Source organism: Osmerus mordax, chromosome 14 (genome assembly GCF_038355195.1).
Source record: "Osmerus mordax isolate fOsmMor3 chromosome 14, fOsmMor3.pri, whole genome shotgun sequence".
NCBI classification, from domain to species: Eukaryota; Metazoa; Chordata; class Actinopteri; order Osmeriformes; family Osmeridae; genus Osmerus; species Osmerus mordax.
The window spans coordinates 8,303,890-8,324,670 of NC_090063.1; the positions used below are offsets into that span (position 1 = coordinate 8,303,890).

The 20,781-nt window shown below is 46.2% G+C and overlaps 1 protein-coding gene across 1 annotated transcript in view; it reads left to right on the forward strand.

The window, feature by feature from the left end:
• Nucleotides 1–1,273: 1,273 nt before the first annotated feature.
• pax5 (paired box 5) overlaps nucleotides 1,274–20,781 on the forward strand; it is a 24,948-nt gene continuing 5,440 nt past the window's right edge. Inside the window, exons 1-7 of the mRNA XM_067250094.1 lie at nucleotides 1,274–1,373; nucleotides 6,673–6,838; nucleotides 8,459–8,656; nucleotides 9,332–9,396; nucleotides 10,486–10,611; nucleotides 14,787–14,881; nucleotides 19,989–20,118. Coding sequence (XP_067106195.1) covers nucleotides 1,331–1,373; nucleotides 6,673–6,838; nucleotides 8,459–8,656; nucleotides 9,332–9,396; nucleotides 10,486–10,611; nucleotides 14,787–14,881; nucleotides 19,989–20,118 — 823 coding nt within the window. The 5' untranslated portion in view covers nucleotides 1,274–1,330. The remainder of the gene's footprint in view (nucleotides 1,374–6,672; nucleotides 6,839–8,458; nucleotides 8,657–9,331; nucleotides 9,397–10,485; nucleotides 10,612–14,786; nucleotides 14,882–19,988; nucleotides 20,119–20,781) is intronic.

The following is a 20,781-nucleotide window of genomic DNA, read 5'->3' on the forward strand; positions in this document are numbered from 1 at the left end:
ACACCAGCGCGCGGGCGTGTGTAGTAGGTCCAAGGGGCTTGCGCGCGGGCGCTGTCCACACGAGAGCTGGTCCTGAAACGCGGCGTGCGCAACTGTGATCGCTCGCGCTGTGACTGGACCCACCGGGAGGCAGCGTCTTGCTGTAACTAAAGCTCTCACAGAGGGAGCGGTAACGTGAAGATACATACCGGTGAATGTAACGGGATTGTTTTTCTGTTTGTTACAAGGCATTCCTGTACTAACACGCATCTCTGGGATTCTATTTGGGTGTGTGCGTAAAGGGCAACAAACCTCTAACACACAAACCCAGATCTTCTCTTTTTCACAACGGGACAACAACTCTCAAGTCTGAAAACCTTATCAGGTTCCGTTTATCATTTCTTTTTATTTTCTGTCGTTTGATAAACTTTCCGGTTTGAGCCCCTCAGATGTGCGCTCTCGTTTTGCTCCGATGCGCTCCTATGGAAGCCATGGCAACGTTGACGGAGTCTACCAGCAAGAGAGAGGACTGAGGACGCGTCGTTTTCTCCAGTGTCTGGAGTACCGAGAGAAATGTTCAACGCTGAATAAACTGGAAAACCGGACATCTTGGATTTGGAGCGAATATTTTACCCAAACAGACATATGGGGGATTTCAACGGCGCTTAGTTCATACCGGTCACGGTGTTAGAGTTTAGAGTCTACCGGTTTGGTGGATCAGGGGCAGGCACAGCTCCCTGCCTTACCGGTTCAGTCACAGTTCAGGGGTCACACGGCCAACGGACCGAGAAGCAAGAGATTCTGTCACCAAGAGATTTAGGCTACCCACGTTCCTAATTGATTCCGTTTTTGACCTCTTATTTTAACAATTATTCTTAATTTATTTTAGCTTTTTTTTGAGAGAGAGAGAGATGAGTTCTCTTGATCCACTAAGGGAGTCAAGCCCGTTGATATTTATGCAAATTTAATATTTCTCCCCATCTTCCCAAGCTCGGTGACCTTAAAGTCTCAATGAAGAAATCGATTTAACGTTTGGTTGTAGTCTGTTCCACGTCCTTTCATTATCAGTCAAATGTGTTACCTTTATTATTATTATTATTGTGTGTGTGCCTAGGGTTAACCCTAACCCGAGCTTTGTGACAAGTTATATTTCAAGATTTTTTTTTTTACCCTTTCAAAGTTTTTTCACTTTCATCAACTGAACAAAAACATTTCACAAAAGACAAAACTTCTTGGAAGGACCTTTTTAGTATTTTTGTAACTCTATTGCGTGAAAAATACGAGGACCCGGTGACCTCGTGAAGACACACGTACCGTAGGGGCCTCCATCCCCCCACGCGAGACCTTACAGATGGAGATTCACTGTAAGCACGACCCGTTCGCGGCAATGCACAGTGAGTAACGTTTTCGGCAACCTACATGTCATCTCTAGACCTTTTTATCAAGTTGACTTAAGACTCTTAATACTTAAATACTTTCACACAAACTCTCAAAACATAACAGACTATGGTCTACATCAGCAATTCCAGAAACGTAAATCTTTTACGTTGCTTGGTTGAAGGAAATACAATTGCATGGTCATGTATCAGTGTTGCATAGGCCTAGTGAATTGGTTTGGTGATAATATCTGGATAGTAGCCTGCCGGGGCAAGCGATATTCCTGTTGTTTCTTTAGGGGAAATGAGGGGTGGGGGTGGAGGGATGGTGTGGATTGAAAGGTGAGGGGGCGAGCAAGCAGCCAGCGAGGTAACAAAGCATGACTAAAAGCTGAACTTGACCCATTGTTATGAAGCCTCAAACCCCTACCAATAAGGTTAACCTGGTTACACGGACACACAGGTACATAAGCGCTAGACCGGGGCAATTTGAGGGTGCTCATATGCGCTCATAACGCATGTTTTGTCATGCACTGAAAAACGAAGAGAATGAGAGAGAGAACAGGACGGTAAAACCTGGTCACTCAATCGTGACATGGCGGGCAACAGCGCATCAGGTCACGTTTTTTTCTCTATCCCCCCCCCCCCCCCTCCTCACTTTTCTCTCTCTGTCTCTTTCGCCCTTTCTGACCCTCACATTGCATGCCCTTGTTTTTATTCTTGATAACTGAAACCCGATCTTCTTTTGAATTAATTTGCCTCATCTGCCTACATAGGTCTTACCTATAGGTCCGCAAGCGATACACAGTTAAGATGAAAAATTGCTACATGTTCAGATTTGCCTTTTCAGTGGCAGTGTTAACGATGGTCATATTAATGATGATAGGACTACTGACAACACTAATACGTTAATAATGTGTTGGATGACCATCAATATTTTGTAACTTCAGTAGTGAAATAGCCTAACTTATGCAAAATAAATAAATAAATCAAACAAATCGAATCCTTCCATGAAATCAGAATATGTAGACCATTAGTCATCTGTTAGCTTATTATTATTATTATTTAACAATAAAGCCTGGCTGCATAGCCTATCATGTCTAGCTATTGCCGTTACGCTAATACCAAATAATACCCGCGGGTATTGCAGCGTGATTACCAGGTTTACCGAGGGATCCCGGAGAAGACTTGTCCCCTCACACTCCGTTATGTGGAATGACAGTCATTCTCACGCCACGTTAAACGCTAGATTAAACGGACACATTTCAAAAGCTAGAACGAATCACGTTTCCTATCCATTCCGGCTTTTGAACCACCAGACCGTTTCTTTCCAGCCGTTAAATTATCTGGAGCTCGACAGTGGCGAGGCTAAAGATACTTCAGGGCCAGGGGATGCTTTAAAATGATTTCACACAAATGTCAAAGGTGGCGAGGGAGCGAGCGAATTTACTGTGAAGCTTAAACTTTATGGCTGTTAGTGTAGCCTACGTTTAAGGTCTATGCTTGTCTGAAAACTGATCTGTTTATCCGAGGGTGCGAAAATGTTTGTGTACGTTTTTTAAAGAATGCAAGATGTTGATTGCAGGCTAGATTTAGACAATGTTCAAAGCACGTAGGCTAATACAATCAAATGAATGAGATCAGGCTATTGTATTTAAACGTTTATTTTGCCAATGAAGGAATTTAATTAATTAACATCTATATCATGATTGTTGACTTTCACTCAAAATCCTATAAATAGGATATGTTGGTCATTTTTGGAGCAGTAGGGTTATTTTAGTAGGCTACAAAAAGCACACTTCCTAGATTTCAGCAATCGTAAAATGTGAAAGTAATAACCCTGCCGGATTTAAAAATTAAAACTGAAAAATCCAACGAGGAAGACATTGTATTTATGTAAAAAACGTGTAGGCCTATGTATTGTCGAAAACACCTTTAACACGGCTCATACACACCATTTTATTTGAATCAGCTTAAACTTTTTTTAAAGGCTGTTATTATTTCAGTAAAAAATAAAAGCAGGATCAAGTCTTCACACGTAGCCTCTGCTCTAGGCAAACCAAAGTATTTTCTACAACACAAAAGCTACATCAGAAATGGGACATTTAGAATAAAATATGAAATAGGCCTAATCAGAACGCAGCTGTTTTTTTAGGGTGGACAATAGCCTACTGGGTAGCCTACCATCGGCACATACATAACCCATTTCCTAACAAACAGTGAGCAAATGTTAGTGTGATTTTTATTTTACGGTAATCAACATTCCAACCCTCTGTCTCTCACCAAGAGAATGCACAAGAAAGAGACACCTTTTTTTATTTCTGTCGAATGAATCCAACTTTCAAAATGCCTGACAAGCGCATCTCAAAGATCTGTACATTGTTTACTCAAGCCGATCTGGCTCATCGGTATTCTCTCCGATAACTTTCCAGACGTTTCCCCCAAAAGGTAATTTCTGTATCCTGTAACTGTGCTCAAAGAGAGGGGTTGGGTAACGGTTGCTGCTAGTTTTCATTTGCCTTATTTTTGAATCGTTAGGCCGTGACGCGGCAGTAGATGTGCGATGGAGAGAGAGAGAGAGAGAGAGAGAGAGAGAGAGAGAGAGAGAGAGCTAATGGACCCTATTTTCTGGATGGTGGAGCATGAATACATTTCTCTTTATCTATTTTTCTCCCGGAGAGAACCACTGAATCAATCAAAGTTAAAGGAGAAGCTAGTCTTTTTAGTCATATCTAATAAATTAATAGCCTAAATAAAACCGAACAGAGACAAACAGCACAGAGACAAATAATAGCCTCACTCCAGACAAATCTGACCCCTAGGATAGTAGCTTTGCATACATTTGTAATACATTTTGTGTTTTCAGTTTTGAAAAGAAAGACAAGAAAGTGTTTTGATTAGCCCCAAAAAATTATGACGTAGTTAAAGTTTGTAGTGAAAGCTTGATATGTCCTAAACCAGTGTTTAATGTAGGCCCAAGCCTTCGATAAGTCTTCTTTAATAAATTGGGAAATTCTAAACGAATAATCCTTAGTCAAGAATGACTAGGCCGTAACAACTAATGCCAAAAGTAAATACACAGATAAGTGTATAAATAGTTATCTGCTGTTTTTTTTGTAGGTCACAAGTAATTTCTCTTCGTCTCTTTACAAAGCAAGGCGTATTTCAGGCGCTGGCCTAGATAGCAAGGGGTGAAAAGAACCATTCGATTTACTCTTATCTGTAAAGAGCGAGAGAGCGCCGTCCGCCTTTTCTCTATACTCGTATGGCGAGCACCGCTCCGGTTGTATAAACGGTTCGACAACAAACAGTTTTTATTCCACGGAGCAGGCTGAAAACGAAGTGAAGTAATAGTATAGGGGCAAGCACGCGCCGCTGTATCTACAACTACAGAGAGATTGAGTAGAGAGAGAGAGAGAGACATAGAGAAAAGAGTTTAGGTTGCGCCTTGACAAACCTGCAGATGAAGGCTGTCTTCCTTTACAAGTGGGCATTACAGGGGAAAATAATCTGTGTGTGTGTGCATGTTGTGTGTGTGCATGTTCACACTTCAATTCAATATTTTATAAAGTAGAGAGAGTGAGACCTTTATCACAGATTATCTGTTGGTGAATATGTATCTGTGTTGGGAACTGGTGATCTCACTGCCAAGTCCAACAGCCAGACTATCAGATGGGGGGACAGTTATGTTCTTTCCCAGCATAGTCAGTACAGTCCTGGGTCTGTCAGCTAAAGGTCAATGGGTTGACAGTAATATGCCACATGGTTCATGTTTAGTGTTTTAATACAGGGCATCCCTAGCAGTAAGGACATCAGCAGTTTGGTTAGGGGTAATATTGCTTTATTCTTAAAGTTCCTCAACTCAGTTTAGCACTGTAACATCTTGGTTTCCACAGCAATGTACTGATGTCCATTTTTGTTTAACTTGTGTGTATACTTATGTGAGAGTTTGTTTGTGTGCGTGTGTACATGTGTGAGAGTGTTTATTCACTTGTGTACTTGTGTGAGTGTGTGCTTGTGTGCATGTGTGAGAGAATGTGTTTGAGCTGGAGGACAGGACATGGGGACAGGTTCAGGGGATGATGTTGTGTTGTTAGATATATGTGTTTAAAATATATTACCCCCAGAGCTAGGATTAATCTCTCTCTCTCTCTCTTTTTGTGTTTGTGTTGCGCGTCATGCCCCTACAGACACAATCACCATGTTAATAAAAAGCCTGTGGGTAAGGAGAATATTGTGGCTGATTCACCCTTCTGTCAGGGAGAGGGTAAGGAGATACACAGAGGAGAGAACCAGAGAGAGAATAGAGAGAAAGAAAGACAGACAAATTAGAAATAGAGAGCCGTGAATGCTTAATTAAATATGGTGTGACAGGGTAAAGACAAGACAGTCTTGACGTACAGTTTATGGATATGTGCGTGAGTGTGTAGTAACCACTAGAGGCACAGCCTCCTGTAGGAGTGTGGTGAGAAAATATGCATTAACTAAGGTCAAATACCAGGGTCAGAGTTAAATAAATGTGTGTGTGTGTGTGTGAGAGAGAGAGAGAAAGCTAGAGGGGATCAGAGGCAGGCGTATGGATGCATAACTAAACCAGCATCTGTGAGAGGTCCCTGTCTCTTTAAAGCCATGTATGAAGAGATGTTCTAAGAAGAGATGTTCTAAGAAGAGATGTTCTAAGAAGAGATGTTCTAAGAGGGGTAGGGCTGGGTGGGATTGTTCAAGGAAGGGTGGAGTTAGGAGGAAGTGTTCAAGGAGGGTTAAGGTGAAGAGGAGGTGTTGAAGGAGGGGTAGAGTGAAAAGGAGGTGTTGAAGGAGGGTTAAGGTGAAGAGGAGGTGTTGAAGGAGGGGTAGAGTGAAAAGGAGGTGTTGAAGGAGGTGTAGAGTGAAGAGGAGGTGTTGAATGAGGGTTAAGGTGAAGAGGAGGTGTTGAAGGAGGTGTAGAGTAAAGAGGAGGTGTTGAATGAGGGTTAAGGTGAAGAGGAGGTGTTGAAGGAGGGGTAGGGTGAAGAGGAGGTGTTGAAGGAAGGGTAGAGTGAAGAGGAGGTGTTGAAGGAAGGGTAGAGTGAAGAGGAGGTGTTGAAGGAAGGGTAGAGTGAAGAGGAGGTGTTGAAGGAAGGGTAGAGTGAAGAGGAGGTGTTGAAGGAAGGGTAGGGTGAAGAGGAGGTGTTAAAGGAGGGGTAGAGTTAGGAGAAAGGTTCTGAGAGGCAATGGGAGTCTTCAGCTTTGCTCTGGTGGATCTAAGATGTACAATCCATTTCAACTGTCCAAAATCCCCCTCTCATAACATCTCTTTTTTCTAATCCCTCTCATTTAGGACATGGAGGTGTGAACCAGTTAGGGGGTGTGTTCGTGAATGGCAGGCCCCTCCCAGACGTGGTTCGCCAGCGAATTGTAGAGCTTGCTCACCAAGGGGTCCGCCCCTGCGACATTTCCCGCCAGCTACGAGTGAGTCACGGCTGTGTCAGCAAGATCTTGGGACGGTGAGACATGCACACATGCATACACACTGACACAATCCCCGCACACTAGCAGAAGGCACAGTCTTGTAAGTGGAGAGAGTTTTCGCTCTTCATTTCTACACACAGACTACAGTGGACAGCATCATTAGAGTTCAAAGCAGGTGTAACTGTGTCACTCACACTCACACTTACACACACAATTCATCCATTTCCTCAGGAAGAACAAGATGTGCCCTCACACACCCCAAGATGTACCACTCTCTGCCTCACCGTTTTCTCTCTCTCTCTCTTGCTCACTCTCTCTGTCAATGTCTCTGTCTCTCCCTCTCTCGCTCTCACTTATGTTCTCTTTCTCTCATTTTGTCTCTCTCTCTCTCTCTCTCTCTCTCTCTCTCTCTCTCTCTCTATGTTGGGGGTAAATCCCTGTTCGTTCCCTCCAAGGAGAAAAAGACACAAAGGGAAAAGATTCATCACCTTTAGAATTTGCATCAAAATGACAGTAACACCATATTTCTGCACAAAAAAGACAGAAAGACAGAGAATTGTAGAAGAGAGAACCCAGACAGAATGTGGAAGGAGGAGGGAGAGAAGAGGAAGATAGAAAAAGAGAGAAAAAGCCATTTGAATGGGTTAGGGGAAAGGATTAACTGGTACGACCGTCAGCTATATAAAAAAATGTGTTGCTCATTGTTCTCTCTCTCTCTCTCTCTCTCTCTCTCTCTCTCTCTCTCTCTCTCTCTCTCTCTCTCTCTCTCTCTCTCTCTCTCTCTCTCTCTCTCTCTCTCTCTCTCTCTCTCTCTCTCTCTCTCTCTCTCTCTCTCTCTCTATCTCTCTCTTACTCCCTCCCTCTCTCTTCCTGGTCGTTCAACTCACTCAAGCGTTACCTTGAGGGGGCTGGGGGCGTTGGGGGTGGGGGTGGAGGAGAGTAGAAGAGATGGTGGGATGGGGGGTGGTTTTATCCTCTCCTCTCTCTGTCTGGTGCCTGCAGAACAAAAACACCAACTCCTACCACCCTGTTTGTGTCTGTGTGAGTTTGTGTGTGTGTGTGTGTATGTGTGTGTGTGCAGGATATCAATAACCATGCTCGTTTACTCACCAATGATTCTGCTGTGAATAATTTAAATAGTTTTTCATTTGAAAAAAGATTGTTTTCCTTTTACTGTGTTTGTACTCCAGCTGTGTATGGTGTGACACACACACATGCACATTTGTGTGTGTGCGCGTGCCCGACTTTAGCAATGGTAAGATTGACTGACAGCCTGCACCCTCCTCTACCACCTCTCTCTTCCACAAGCTGTATACTGTCCTGTATGTCTTCCCTCTGCCCTTCTACATGCATTCATAGAATAGCCATCGGCCTCAGTGTGTGTAGGTGTGTGTGTTAAAGTGTGTGAGCGTGTAAGTGTATGTGTGCACGTGTGTGTATGTGTGTGTGTGTGTGTAATGCTGTCATCCTCTCTTTAACATAGTGTGTTTGCTTTAAAGCAGGCTTGCACCATCACAAGGTTCAGGATTCTTCAGCTGTGACCAGTCAGTGTGTCCCTGAAAGACACGCCAGCACTGTTGTAACCCAGAAACGTGCCACACTCAGTCCAGGCTCTCTCTTCAACCAACGGTGTATCCCCATGGCTTGATTGACAGGTACTATGAGACAGGCAGTATCCGCCCGGGGGTGATTGGGGGATCCAAACCAAAGGTTGCTACACCCAAAGTGGTCGACAAGATCGCCGATTACAAACGCCAAAACCCCACCATGTTTGCCTGGGAGATTCGGGACCGGCTGCTGGCCGACCGCGTGTGTGACAACGACAGCGTGCCCAGCGTCAGCTCCATCAACAGGTGAGAAGAGTTTGTGTGTGTGTGTGTGTGTGTGTGTGTGTGTAAAAGCATGTGTGTGTTAGAGAGTGCGTCTGAGTGGGCGTGTCCGTTTTTGTGCGCGTGCGATTATGTGTTTCCGAGATGTGTCAGTAAGTGTGTGCGTGTCTAGGAGAGTGTGTGTGTGTGAGAGAGAGAAAGGACGTAGTGGAGGCTAGTGAGGAGTAGAGAATAGCAACGAGGCCCCAGCCTCCATATTTATAAGAGGCTGCAGCTCAGTGGTTCAACACGATGGTACAATGACAACCCCTTCCCCTGAGCACAGGGAGGTGGAGGGAGGGAGGGAGGGAGGGAGGGAGGGAGAGGGAGGGAGGGAGGGAGGGAGGGGGAGGAGAGGAGAGGAAAAGGGAAGAGAGGGTGTGCTTGAGCAGCCAAGCAGGAAGTGTGTGGCCCCTCTGCCATGTCAACCTGCCTAGCCACTTCACACACACACACACACACACACACGTTCTGACGATGGTCATGTTTTCTCTGTCACTTGTTCGTCTCTCTCTCTCTCTCTCTCTCTCTCTCTCTCTCTCTCTCTCTCTCTCTCTCTCTATCTGTCTCTCTTGCTATCTCTCTCTCTCTCTCTCACATACACACGCTCGCACGCACACACACACACACACTCATATACTTTGTTCTTCTCTCCTCCAGGATCATTCGGACTAAAGTCCAGCAGCCACCAGGCCAGACAGGTCCAATCTCTGCTCACAACCTAGGTGAGCCACTCTGTTATATGTCAGGAATGTACCATGGTAATGTTACATTGTCAGTAACATACCCTGGGAATGTTACATTGCCAGCGACATAACCTGGTATTGTGTAAAACGGCTCAAGGAATTAAAAAAATGCAAGGACCTCGTCCTCTCTCTCCTGACCTCCCTCTCTGCCTCTCTCTTCCTCTCCCTCCCTCTCTATTCCTCTCTCTTCCTCTCCCTCCCTCTCTCTTCCTCTCTCTTCCTCTCCCTCCCTCGGTGTTCCTCTCTCTCCTTCCCTCTTCCTCTCCCTCTCTTTCCAGTGGATTGTGTTTCGGTGTCTGTCAGATCGTCATAATCACATTTCTTCACTTAATCTAAATTAATTTCACACACACTGCTCCCCCCCCCCACACACACACACACACACTTCACTAAGATTACACAGATAAAAGGATCCAAGTCTCAGGCGGAAAATTGAACATTCGGATTTGGAGAGCAAAAGAGAGAAAGAGAAAGAAAATCTGATAATTGAGGTTCAAAATGAAGGGGTCGAAAAAGGAGGGATATGCATCCATTAAGTCGTTAGCGAATGAGAGCAGGCAGCACAGGACTTTTATCTGACGCTCAGAGGTTTGTCCGTCTTTTTTCTCCACTCTTTCTTTCCTTTCCCGTCTTGTCGTGTTTGGTGTCTGCGGGGAGAGGGGATTAGGACGTCTCCACACCTTTCTGGCCCTCCAGGGACACCATCCTGTCACTCATACCCAGCTCCACTGACAGGAGGACTGATAGGAGATCGGGAGGGTTACAGTGTGTGTGTGTGTGTGTGAGAGAGTGTGTGTGTGTGTGTGTGTGTGTGTGAGAGAGAGTGTGTGTGTGTGAGAGAGAGAGAGTGTGTGTGTGTGTGTGAGACAGGTATGTGGCTTGCTCCCTCAAGGGGCAGAGCAGACAGATAGATGAGAAGAGAGAGAGGAGAGTGCCACGAGTCATAGATCCACACACTCTGTATACTGTAGAGATGACTAATCCCACAAACTCTCTAATCCTGCAGCCTTAACAAGTCCTTCCTAATCACATTAAATGACTCATCTGACCTTTGACCTCTGTTACCAGCCTCCTCCGTCGCGGCCACACAGGTCTCCGCAGTAACCAGCGACTCGGCTGGCTCCTCCTACTCCATCAGTGGCATTCTGGGAATAAGCTCAGCTGCCGACGCTGGCAAGAGGAAAAGAGATGATGGTAAGGGTGTGTGTGTGTGTGGGGGGGGTTACACTCCCCTCAAATATATTTATCCTCAGGTGGACGGTTTTCATCCTCTCTCTCTCTCTCTCTCTCTCTCTCTCTCTCTCTCTCTCTCTCTCTCTCTCTCTCTCTCTCTCTCTCTCTCTCTCTCTCTCTCTCTCTTTCTCTTTCTTCTCTTTCTCCATCTCCTTCTCTTTCTCTTTCTTTCTCTCTCTTTCACACACACACACACACACACACACACACACACACACACACACACACACACACACACACACACACACACACACACACAAACACACACACAGGACTATTTTTGGGCCCCCTCTTTTCCAGACCATAGTGAGAAAAGCACAGATGGAAAAAGCCTTAGACATCAGGATGGTTGACATATGTGTGTGTATGTGTGTATATATGTGTGTGTATGTGTGTATGTATGTGTGGGTATGTGTGTATGTGTGTATTTATGTGTGTATGTATGTGTGTGTATGTGTGTATGTATGTGTGGGTATGTGTGGGTATGTGTGTATGTGTGTATATATGCGTGTGTATGTGTGTATGTATGTGTGGGTATGTGTGTGTGTGAACGTTTGCCGCTTGGAAGTATAGGTAAAATATCTTAGTTCAGTTCAATATTTTTTTTTATTTGTTTGTTTGTCTTATTTGGCAGTAAAGCACATCACAGAAAATAGTTGGATTTCAGTGTTTCAATAGATCATTGGTACTAATGTGCACTTACATTTATTAACATAGGTTTGCGCATTAGTGTGTCTGCACGTATGTATGAGTGAGTGAGTGGGTGAATGCATGTGTGTGTGTGTGTGAGGCTGTGTCGGTGACATTAAAAAGCCATCACAGCCAGTCTGACTCAGGTAAATGAGACAACGTTTGAGTGTGTGTGTGTGTGTGTGTGTGTGTGAGGCCATCACAGAGACAGTCTCCTATGGTAAATGACACAGGACCAGATGTTGGAGCTAGGGGGGGTTGACAGAACGCTGCTGGGCCCACTCTAACACACACACTTGCATTTCCCAATTTTCTTGAATGTTTCACTTAATTTTGCTTGGATACGACCCACTTCCCGTTATCACGGCAATAGGACTTCAGATGTCTAGTCAGTGACTATCTAGTCGGTGTATATCTATGGCAGGACAGGAGAGTGGGGATCCAGTCAGCGTATTTCTATGACAGGAGGACAGGAGGACAGGAGAGTGTATAACTAGACAACGTTGGCTCTGTGATGAGTTTGATTGTGTCATTAACAGCAATGTTAATGACAACGTCTATTACCATGGCTCCTGCTGTGTGTGTGTGTGTGTGGATACAGCAGCTGTGCAGGGGAACAGGGGAAGGCGTGACCGGTAGTTGGGGGTGGAGGGTGGGAGGTGTGTAAGGGGTGTGGGGGGCAGGAGTGTGTGTGGGTAAAGCTCTGTGGTGACCTCTGACCTCCCCCAGAGGAAGGGGAAGTGGGGGGGTGGGGGCGTGAATGGGAGAACTTGACTTGTGAGGCCGAAAGGCCCATTATATCTAAGACCTCTACTCTTAAGGGAGATTTCAGGGAGGTAGTGAGAGTGTGTGTGTGAGTGAGGGGTTGGGCGCTGCTACATCCAAACTTCATACGCAAGAGTAAAACTAGTGTCTGTCCCCCTCGGTTTGGGTGTTATGGACAGATTGGCGTCGTCATAACCACCATGACTTTTCCCAGAACAGCAGGTTGACCTTTCACCTCTCTGTGCATCCAGCGTGACACCGAACGGCTTACCAAAGAAAAGCGCTGAGAGAAAGAGAGAAAGAAAGGGGGATAGAGGAGGGGGAGGGGGAGGAAGGAGAGGGGGGAGGAAGAGGGTGGAGGAACTTTTAACCCACAGTGTTCTTCTCTTTGCCCCGCCCTTTGATCAGTGGAGTTTAGGGTGCACACACACACGCACCCACACACACACACCCACACACACACACACACGCACCCACACCCACACACACACACACACCCACACACACACACACACACACAGACACACACACAGGGTTCAGTCTATGGGGTCAGAGTTACGACCCTCATCCCATCAGTATGATAATCTATGTCAAGTGCAAAGAGATTCACGCCAGCGGTGTCCCACCCCCATGGTTACACACACACACACGCACGCACACACGCACACAGTCTCACTCACACTCAGATAGGAGACAGACACAAACAAATACACTGTCTGACTATGATTCACCTCCTGTTTGCTTTCTGATGAGGAAACGGTTTCCAGAGAGTGTGATAGAAAGAGAAAGAAGAAGAGGATGACTAAGTGAGGTAGGAAGAGAGGGAAGAAAAGAGAGGACAATATGTGTTCATTGTTGGTTTTGTTCTCTTCTGAAAAAGAGGGAAGAGAAGAGTTTTCCTTCTCAGAAGGCCGTTACAAGATTGAAGCAGCCTTGTGTGTATGCGCATGTGTGTGTGTGTGTGTGTGTGTGTCCAACAATGAATAGGATTTAACCCGTCACGGCAATGAGTTTCTTTACCACTGGCCACGGACACAATGAGACCAGCCGGATATCAAACCATCTAGCCACACACACACACACACACACACGTTTCTTAATGCATTGTCATATTGCGTCAGTAATTATGATGAATGGTTGATGTTTATACTGTCATTACAGAAACTCTGGGGTTGAGAAAAGATACTATCTCTCTCTTTCTCCACTTGTTCTTCTGTCTCTCTCTTGCTATCTCTCTCTCTCATCCCTCCATCAGTCTTTTGTGTGAGTTCTGTTGTAGAAAGCTGGAGTCAGTCTTGTGATGACGATGTGCGAGTGTGTGTGAGTGTTTGTGTGAGTGTGTGTGTGTGTCTGTTGGAGAGACAAGGACAGAGAGAAAGCAATAAGCTGGCTGAAATGGTGCCATCAGAGCTACATGATTGATCAATTGAATTCCATCAGAAGGCCTGGCCAGTGGGATTAGGAGGGTCGCCTTGGGATGGCAAGCTAAAGCATCATAGACATCATACTGACTTTATCTCCCAGAGGAGGTTCCTGTCACTAGACACCCAGATCATACACTCCCTGACTGGGTGTGTGTGTGTGAAGGACACTTTATAATCAAAGTAAGAAAGCGTAAGAAATGGTTTGTCTGTAGGCTTTAAGGTGAGCTGTGATGTATGAGTGTGTGTGTCCAATTGACTGCATCATTGAAGAGTACTTACATTTACATTTAGTCATTTTTACGTACGTACGTACGTAATACTGTACAGTAGATTCGATAGAAATTCAATATTGTCTAAGTATTTCTCATGACTCGTCCTCCTAATTTTCTCTCTTCTTTTTCTGAGGATCCTACCGCTCTCTCTCTCTGCGCCCCCCCCCCCCTTTCCCTCTCTCACTTGAGCCTGGCTAAAATGGATCTATGTCTTTGCCCCAAATGAAAGATATTTTTTGGAGACCCCCCACCTCTCCCCCCATAACCCTCTCTGTCTGTCTGTCATTTCTCTTTCTCCTCACAAAAGTACATTCACACACACACACACACACACCGAGAGAGAGAGACAGAGAGACAGAGAGAGAGAGAGAGAGAGAGAGAGAACGATGAATTGGGTCTATAGCTGGGATTTTCACCCTCATCCCCTTTTTCTCTTTATCTTTCTCTTCGTTCCCTCTTTCTAATCATTTGTGGGCTGCGACTCTTCAGAGTTCTTATAATTGTCTTGTTCAGCCCCCAGCGCTCCAATAACGGACCAGCGCTCAGTCACACAACCCCACTGACACGGCCAGACATACACTCTGTCCAGGAGAGGGGAGCGGGAGTCATATGGCGAGAGAGTGCGTGTGTCTGTGTGTGTGAGAAAGACACATAATGGATTGCATTTATATATGGCACTCGATCCTAGAACTCTTTTTATCCTCTCTCTCTATCCTTGTGTTGAGCTCGTAACCGGTTTTCTAACAATATTTTCATCCCTTATTTCTCTCTCCTGTCCCTCTCTCTGTCACAGCAGTAGTATTCAGCAGTGGTCTTTTTTCACATTGTAAGATAAGATGAGACTTTTTAAACAAAGCACTTCAGCTCTTTTTGATCATTACATTCTTATTCCTTAGGTTTGTACTCCATCCTTTTCTCTCCCTCCCTCTTAATAATTTCTGTGTTTTATTTCTCTCTGACATCCTGTCTTTCTCTCCCTCCACAGGCATCCAGGACTCTCCACTGGCCAATGGTCATGGTGGGCGGGACTTCCTCAGGAAGCAGATGAGAGGGGAGCTCTTCTCGCAACAGCAGATCGAGGTATTGGACCGCCTGTCTGACAGACAACTTTCCTGGCCAATCCCCTGCAGCCCTGACCTCTCCCTGACCCCTGACCCTGGCAAGGTAAGGGGCGTGGCATAGCAACAGCATCCAGGTTGAAATACTTGACGGGCACTTGATGTATGTCATGCTCACAAAGTCTAAGCAAATCGGAGATGTAAATCGAGCATACCTCATTGGATGCTGACGTGAGGTGTGACGGAAACACCTGAAGCTTGTGCTCCGTCTGTGGCCCTGCCCTGCCCTGCCTTGCCCTGCCCTGCCCTGCCCTGCCCTGCCCTGCCTCGCCCCTGCCTTCCCCCTACCCTACCTTGCTCTACCAAGTCCTGCCTTGTTCCGCCCCACACTACCCTACCCTGCCCTGTCTTGTCCTGCCATATCAAACCACTTTACTTCTATTATTTCTATTTCTACAATAGAATTCAATAGAGCTGTACAACAGCAAATAAAGAAAAGGTGCATGTCAGCCGATAATAACGTCAGAAGGCTGTGGGTCTCAGGAACATCCATCGACACCAGACTGTGTAGTTGATTGCAGCTCAAGCTGGGACACTATTGACTTCTCCGTCATCCTCTCCCACACTGCCAGGTAATGAGTGGCGCAGGGGTCTGGACCTGTCCGTCAATATGACCTCCCTCCCTACTGCTCAGGGATGTCAATAGAACACTCAGCGGGCAGTATGCTGATGTATCGTGGGAATAAAGGGAGGGGCTTACGGAAAGCAACCAATCCTAACCGAGTTTTATGTTAACAATCATGATGACGCTGGGTTTCGGTGGTCATTTGTTCCAGGGCTTTCTATACAGTCTGTTTTAGAACACTGGATGTTTTCAAGCTGGACACAGAAGTTCACGGCCTCACAGGAAGCTGAGGAGATGAGACCCTTGACAAGGAAGGTGCTTAGCAGGGGCTCTTTTCTGCTTTGTCAGCAGCGCTCTCTAGACTGAGAGGTTAGAGGTTGTACTGGGACAGGACCTGGTCTGACCAGGGCAGGGTGAAGCTTTGGCCAGTCCAAGACCCAGACTGACATCTGGACTGACAGCCATTCTCCTCCAGCTGACCCACACACACTGTCTAGTGTTTGGGGCCGAGAGGTCGATGGGGATTGGCTATCGAGGCTCTATAGCCTACGAGAGAAGACTATAATACTCATAATGCTGAGGTCAGGGCCCAAGCCAGGCCCAGGGGTCAGAGGTCAGGGGTGAGGGGTAGGGGTGTTAACCTCCACATCACATAGACTCTGTAAGACACAGTGGGGTCACACACACATACTTGCATGTGGACAACAGACACACATTCCTGCACCTGCATAAACACAATGTCTCTTTCACAAACACACACTTTGCTGCCTGTACTTGATGGGCACACATACACACTTGTGCCCATCCAGACACATCACACAGTGTCACATGCAAACGATCTCATAATTTCAGACACATTCAAACACAAGGCAAAGCCTCTGATGGCAGTAGCACCCTTGTCCTTTCTCTCCCCTCTCTTCGCATCTCCCCCTCTCCCCTCTCCTCCTGTCAGACTCTCCCCAACACTCCTCTCCTCCTGTCACCCGCCCTCTCCTCTCCCCCTCCCCAGTCTCCCACTGCAGCCTGAAAACTTTTAGTTCCCAAACAGAATGATTGACAGACACACATTGAACACTGGTGACTGGCAAGTCACAGGTCTTGGGGAGGGGGGTCATGGGGGCACGTTTTAAGAGACTGCTGGTGGACTTGGACCTGGCCTGGGGCTTGTGTGTGTGAGGTGCTTGTGTGTGTGAGGTGCTTGTGTGTGTGAGGTGCTTGTGTGTGTGAGGTGCTGTGTGTGAGTGAGCGTGTGTGTCTGTGTTACCGTATGAAGAACACAGAGTGTGTTAGCAGAGGGCTCCAGGGTCTCCTGGGAGGATGCTTTGGCTCTGTGGCAGTGTTGCCCAGTCTCTGATCTCTCCTCTCTGTTGGCCAGCCTTCTCTCTCACACACAGTCTCTGTGGTCTATTAAGTCACAGTATTAATTAGTGTGTGTGTGCGTGTGAGCCTGTCAGGCGTAGTGATTTTGAATTTCCCTTTAATCACTTCCTATTACCCAGGTGATACATCACAGATCCGATCGTCCCTCCAGACCCCCAGGGTCCTAGTGTCCAACTGGGGGAGGGGCAAGAGGAGAACTGGGAAGGGAGGTGTGACAGCTGGACAAGGAGGGACAGAGCTGCCACTCCTCCCCTCCCTCATTCATCCTCCATTCCTCCCTTCCTACCTTCCTTCCTCCCTTCCTTTCTTCTAATGTCTGTTGTATTCTCTCCAGCATGTGTCATGGCTATTGAGGTGGAAACTGAAGTGTGAGCGCTCCTGAATATCTTCCCTCCACTGCCAGTCTCAGTCTGTGCATTGATAAATATCTTCCCACCGGTCTAGGTTCTATTTTGTGGTTTGTGGTTCACTGTGAGACCTGTATTTGTTTTTAGTCTTTTCTACCAGGACTAGAGATAGATAGAGAGATAGAGACAGAGAGACAGATAGAGATAGAGAGATAGAGACAGAGAGAAATAGAGAGAGAGAGACAGAGAGAGAGACAGAAAGAAATAGAGAGAGAGAGACAGAGATAAAAAGAGAGAGAGACAGAGAGAGAAGGAGAGAGAGAAGGAGAGAGAGAGAGAGACAGAGTGAGAGAGAGACAGACAGAGACAGAGAGAGAAAGAGAGAGAGAGAGAAAGAGAGAGAGAGGGGAGAGAGTGATGGCACTGTGAATGGAATGGGGGATGGAAAAGGTAGGAAATACCATTATGCAAATAACTTGTAGCGGCAGGACCAAGATAGAATGAGTGTGTGTTTGTGGGTGTGTGTGTGTGTGTGTGAGCCAGTTGGCCGATTAAGCCTCATCTGTTATTGATGTGAGATCTGGACCAAACCATTACAGCCTTGAACCTTCTCTGTACTATCTGACCTGTGTGTGTGTGTAAGGGTGTGTGTGTTTTAGATATGAAAAGTGGACATTTTATGTGTGTGTGTGTGTGTGTGAGGTGAGGTAACATTGTTATACAATCTCCCCTGTTGATATTGTAAAATCAATATCAGGGTAAAACTGTCCAAGTTTTGTAAGCTTGTTATTTCACACAAGCTTACTTGATTTCCATGCTCGGTTGAATACAGCAAACTGTCACTTCCATCCTCCTGCCTCCTTACCATTCTTCTCTTCCTACCATGCTAAACGTTACCCCCTTCCTCCTCTCTCCTCTCTTCTTCTCCTCTCAACTCTCCTCTCCTTTCTCCTCCTGTCCTCCTTTCAACTGTCTTCCTCTCCTCTCCTCCTCTCTCTTCTCCTTTCTGTCCCAGATGGGCCTCTTCTCTCATCCCTGATCAAGGCTGATGGCACTATGAGGGCTGGAATTGACAACATTTACAGGCCACAATGAGAATGATCCATCTTCCTTAGCAACCTGTCACCGTCGCCGGCCAAACTTCATCATCGCCAATTACCTTCTAGTCGACCAGCCCCCTTTTCTAACCTCCTTCCTCCCTCCATCTCTCCCCCTCTCTGCCTCTCCCCGCCCTTCAGTGACACACACACACATCTTACATGGACATATTAGGAGACTACATGACAATTGGGGGTTGAGCAATGAGGGGGAAAGTTGTTTAAACTGAAAGAGAATAGGAGAGAGACAGGAGTGAGATATTGAGAGATAGAGAGAAGGGGGAGGAGAGAGTGGAAGGGAGAAGGTAGAGAGAGGCAAAGAAAGAGAAAGAAACAGAGATAGAGCAAGTGAAGGGGGAGAGGGGGGAGAGAGAGAAAGAAAGAAAGAGAGACAGTTAGTGTAAGCCCTTATTGGGCAGGTCACAGTCCAGTGGTTGTGTTGAGTACAAGCACAAGGGTGTTTAAGAGGTCAGTGAGCACACATGAACACACACCTAAGCACACACATATTAAAGTAACACACACACACAATGACACACACAGGGCTATTTAAGGGCTCAGTGTGTAATTCTCAGTGCATCAACCAAAGGAGTTCTGATTGCTGTCATTGGTACACAGAGAGGGAGAGAGAGAGAGAGAGAGAGAGAGAGAGAGAGAGAGAGAGAGAGAGAGAGAGAGAAAGATACAGAGATAGATAGACAAGAGGGAGAGAGAGAGAAGAGAGAGGGCAGTCAATGACTACGTATCATGAGGGAAAATCCATAGTCCAATACATTCCATCTCTAGTTGCTCATCACTGTCATCCTGATGCCCACAATCACTCTAAACCATTTATACCTCTGGTACACCTAGATAGACCTAGTGAGCCAGCACCTGATGAGGAGGGATGTGTGTGTGTGTCTGTGGGGTCAGACACAGGTGAGGGACACTTTCCATCCATCACGTCTGTGCATTTCATGATGAGAGGAAAGGAGATTGGCCAGAATACTGTAAGACAAGACTGAATGAAAATAAATGGCAACAAATTCCCAGGACCTTTGCTGAGTCTGTTTGACAGTACATCTGATTATACAATTATACAGTTCTTCTGAACTGATTAAATACTTCTGGTACCTGACGTCCTGCCTTCTTTTCAGTCTTTGTCTCTCTTTCATCCATCCCTCATTCTCTTCCCCGATCTCTTCATTTCTTACATTTATAGGAAAGGGTCTGTGGATAGGTTTTCTGCCAGACTCTTATCTGTGTGTGTGTGTGTGTGTGTGTGTGCGTGTGTGTTTGTGTGTCTCAATGATCACAGGTCTTATTGTTGTCGTACAGGAAGGCAGGAGGCTTTGTGTTATCTTTACTGTACCTAGGAGATCAGTGTGTGTGTGTGTGGGTGTAGAGAACCCTGATCCTGTGGTTATAGACTCTGGCCTGGATGTACAGTAAATCCCTGCTTTTGTCAACAGATCAATAACCTCTCCACTGGAAGTGTGTGCATGTGTGTGTGTATGTGTGCGTTTGTGTGTAAGTGTGTTTACTGCACATCCTGTAACTCTGTATTGACACGTTGGAATATGATAAGGGTCCATATGGGATTTATAGCAGAATATTAAAGGTTTAACACGTGCTGGTGGAACACTCCCCTCCTCCACCTCAACCGCATTACTTAAGTAAACTCTCTCTCTCTCTCTCTAGTCATCAGATTACTCCATGGGCTCTCTAGCAGGGGGATTGGAGGAGATGAAGAGCAGTTTGACCAATACTGCAACAGGACCGGAGATAGGAGCCAGTGTTGCAGGTCCCCAGTCCTATCCGCTGGTACCAGGTAAGATACGACCACAATATACGAAGACACACCCATGTTTGACACACCCACAAAAAGCACGCCCACTTGATAAAGGATCTACATTCCCTCCTCTCCCTAGAACACACCTCCTGATCCTCACACCCTACTCCCTATGTCCTACTCCTTACTCCCTATACCCTACTCCCTATGTCCTCCTCCCTACACCCTACACCCTATGTCCTACTCCCTACACCCTACACCCTATGTCCTACTCCCTACACCCTACACCCTATGTCCTACACGTTACACCATACTTTCTATATCCCACAGTCTGTACATCTAATATTATGAAACAGTCTGAATTACTCCGGGTCCAGCTACTCCTGAAAGAAGAGCCTGGCGGGTATCTTTTCATCCCCTCTCTCCATCCTTGCCTCTCTCTCTCTGCTTTCTTGGGTATTTGGAGGCGCTGGGAGAGGTGTGGGTTAATTAAGGGAGCTCAGGGAGTGTTGGGACAAGGCCTCCATGTTCCAACCTCTAATGACACAATCATAGCCCTGGGAACCTGGGAACCTGGGAATGAGGTTTTTGCTTGTTGCCTCAAAGGAATATTACCTGGCCACATCGAGAGAAAAAGAGGGATATTTCCATTTTCTCTTATGTATGCATACACACACGCACACGCACAAACACACACACACA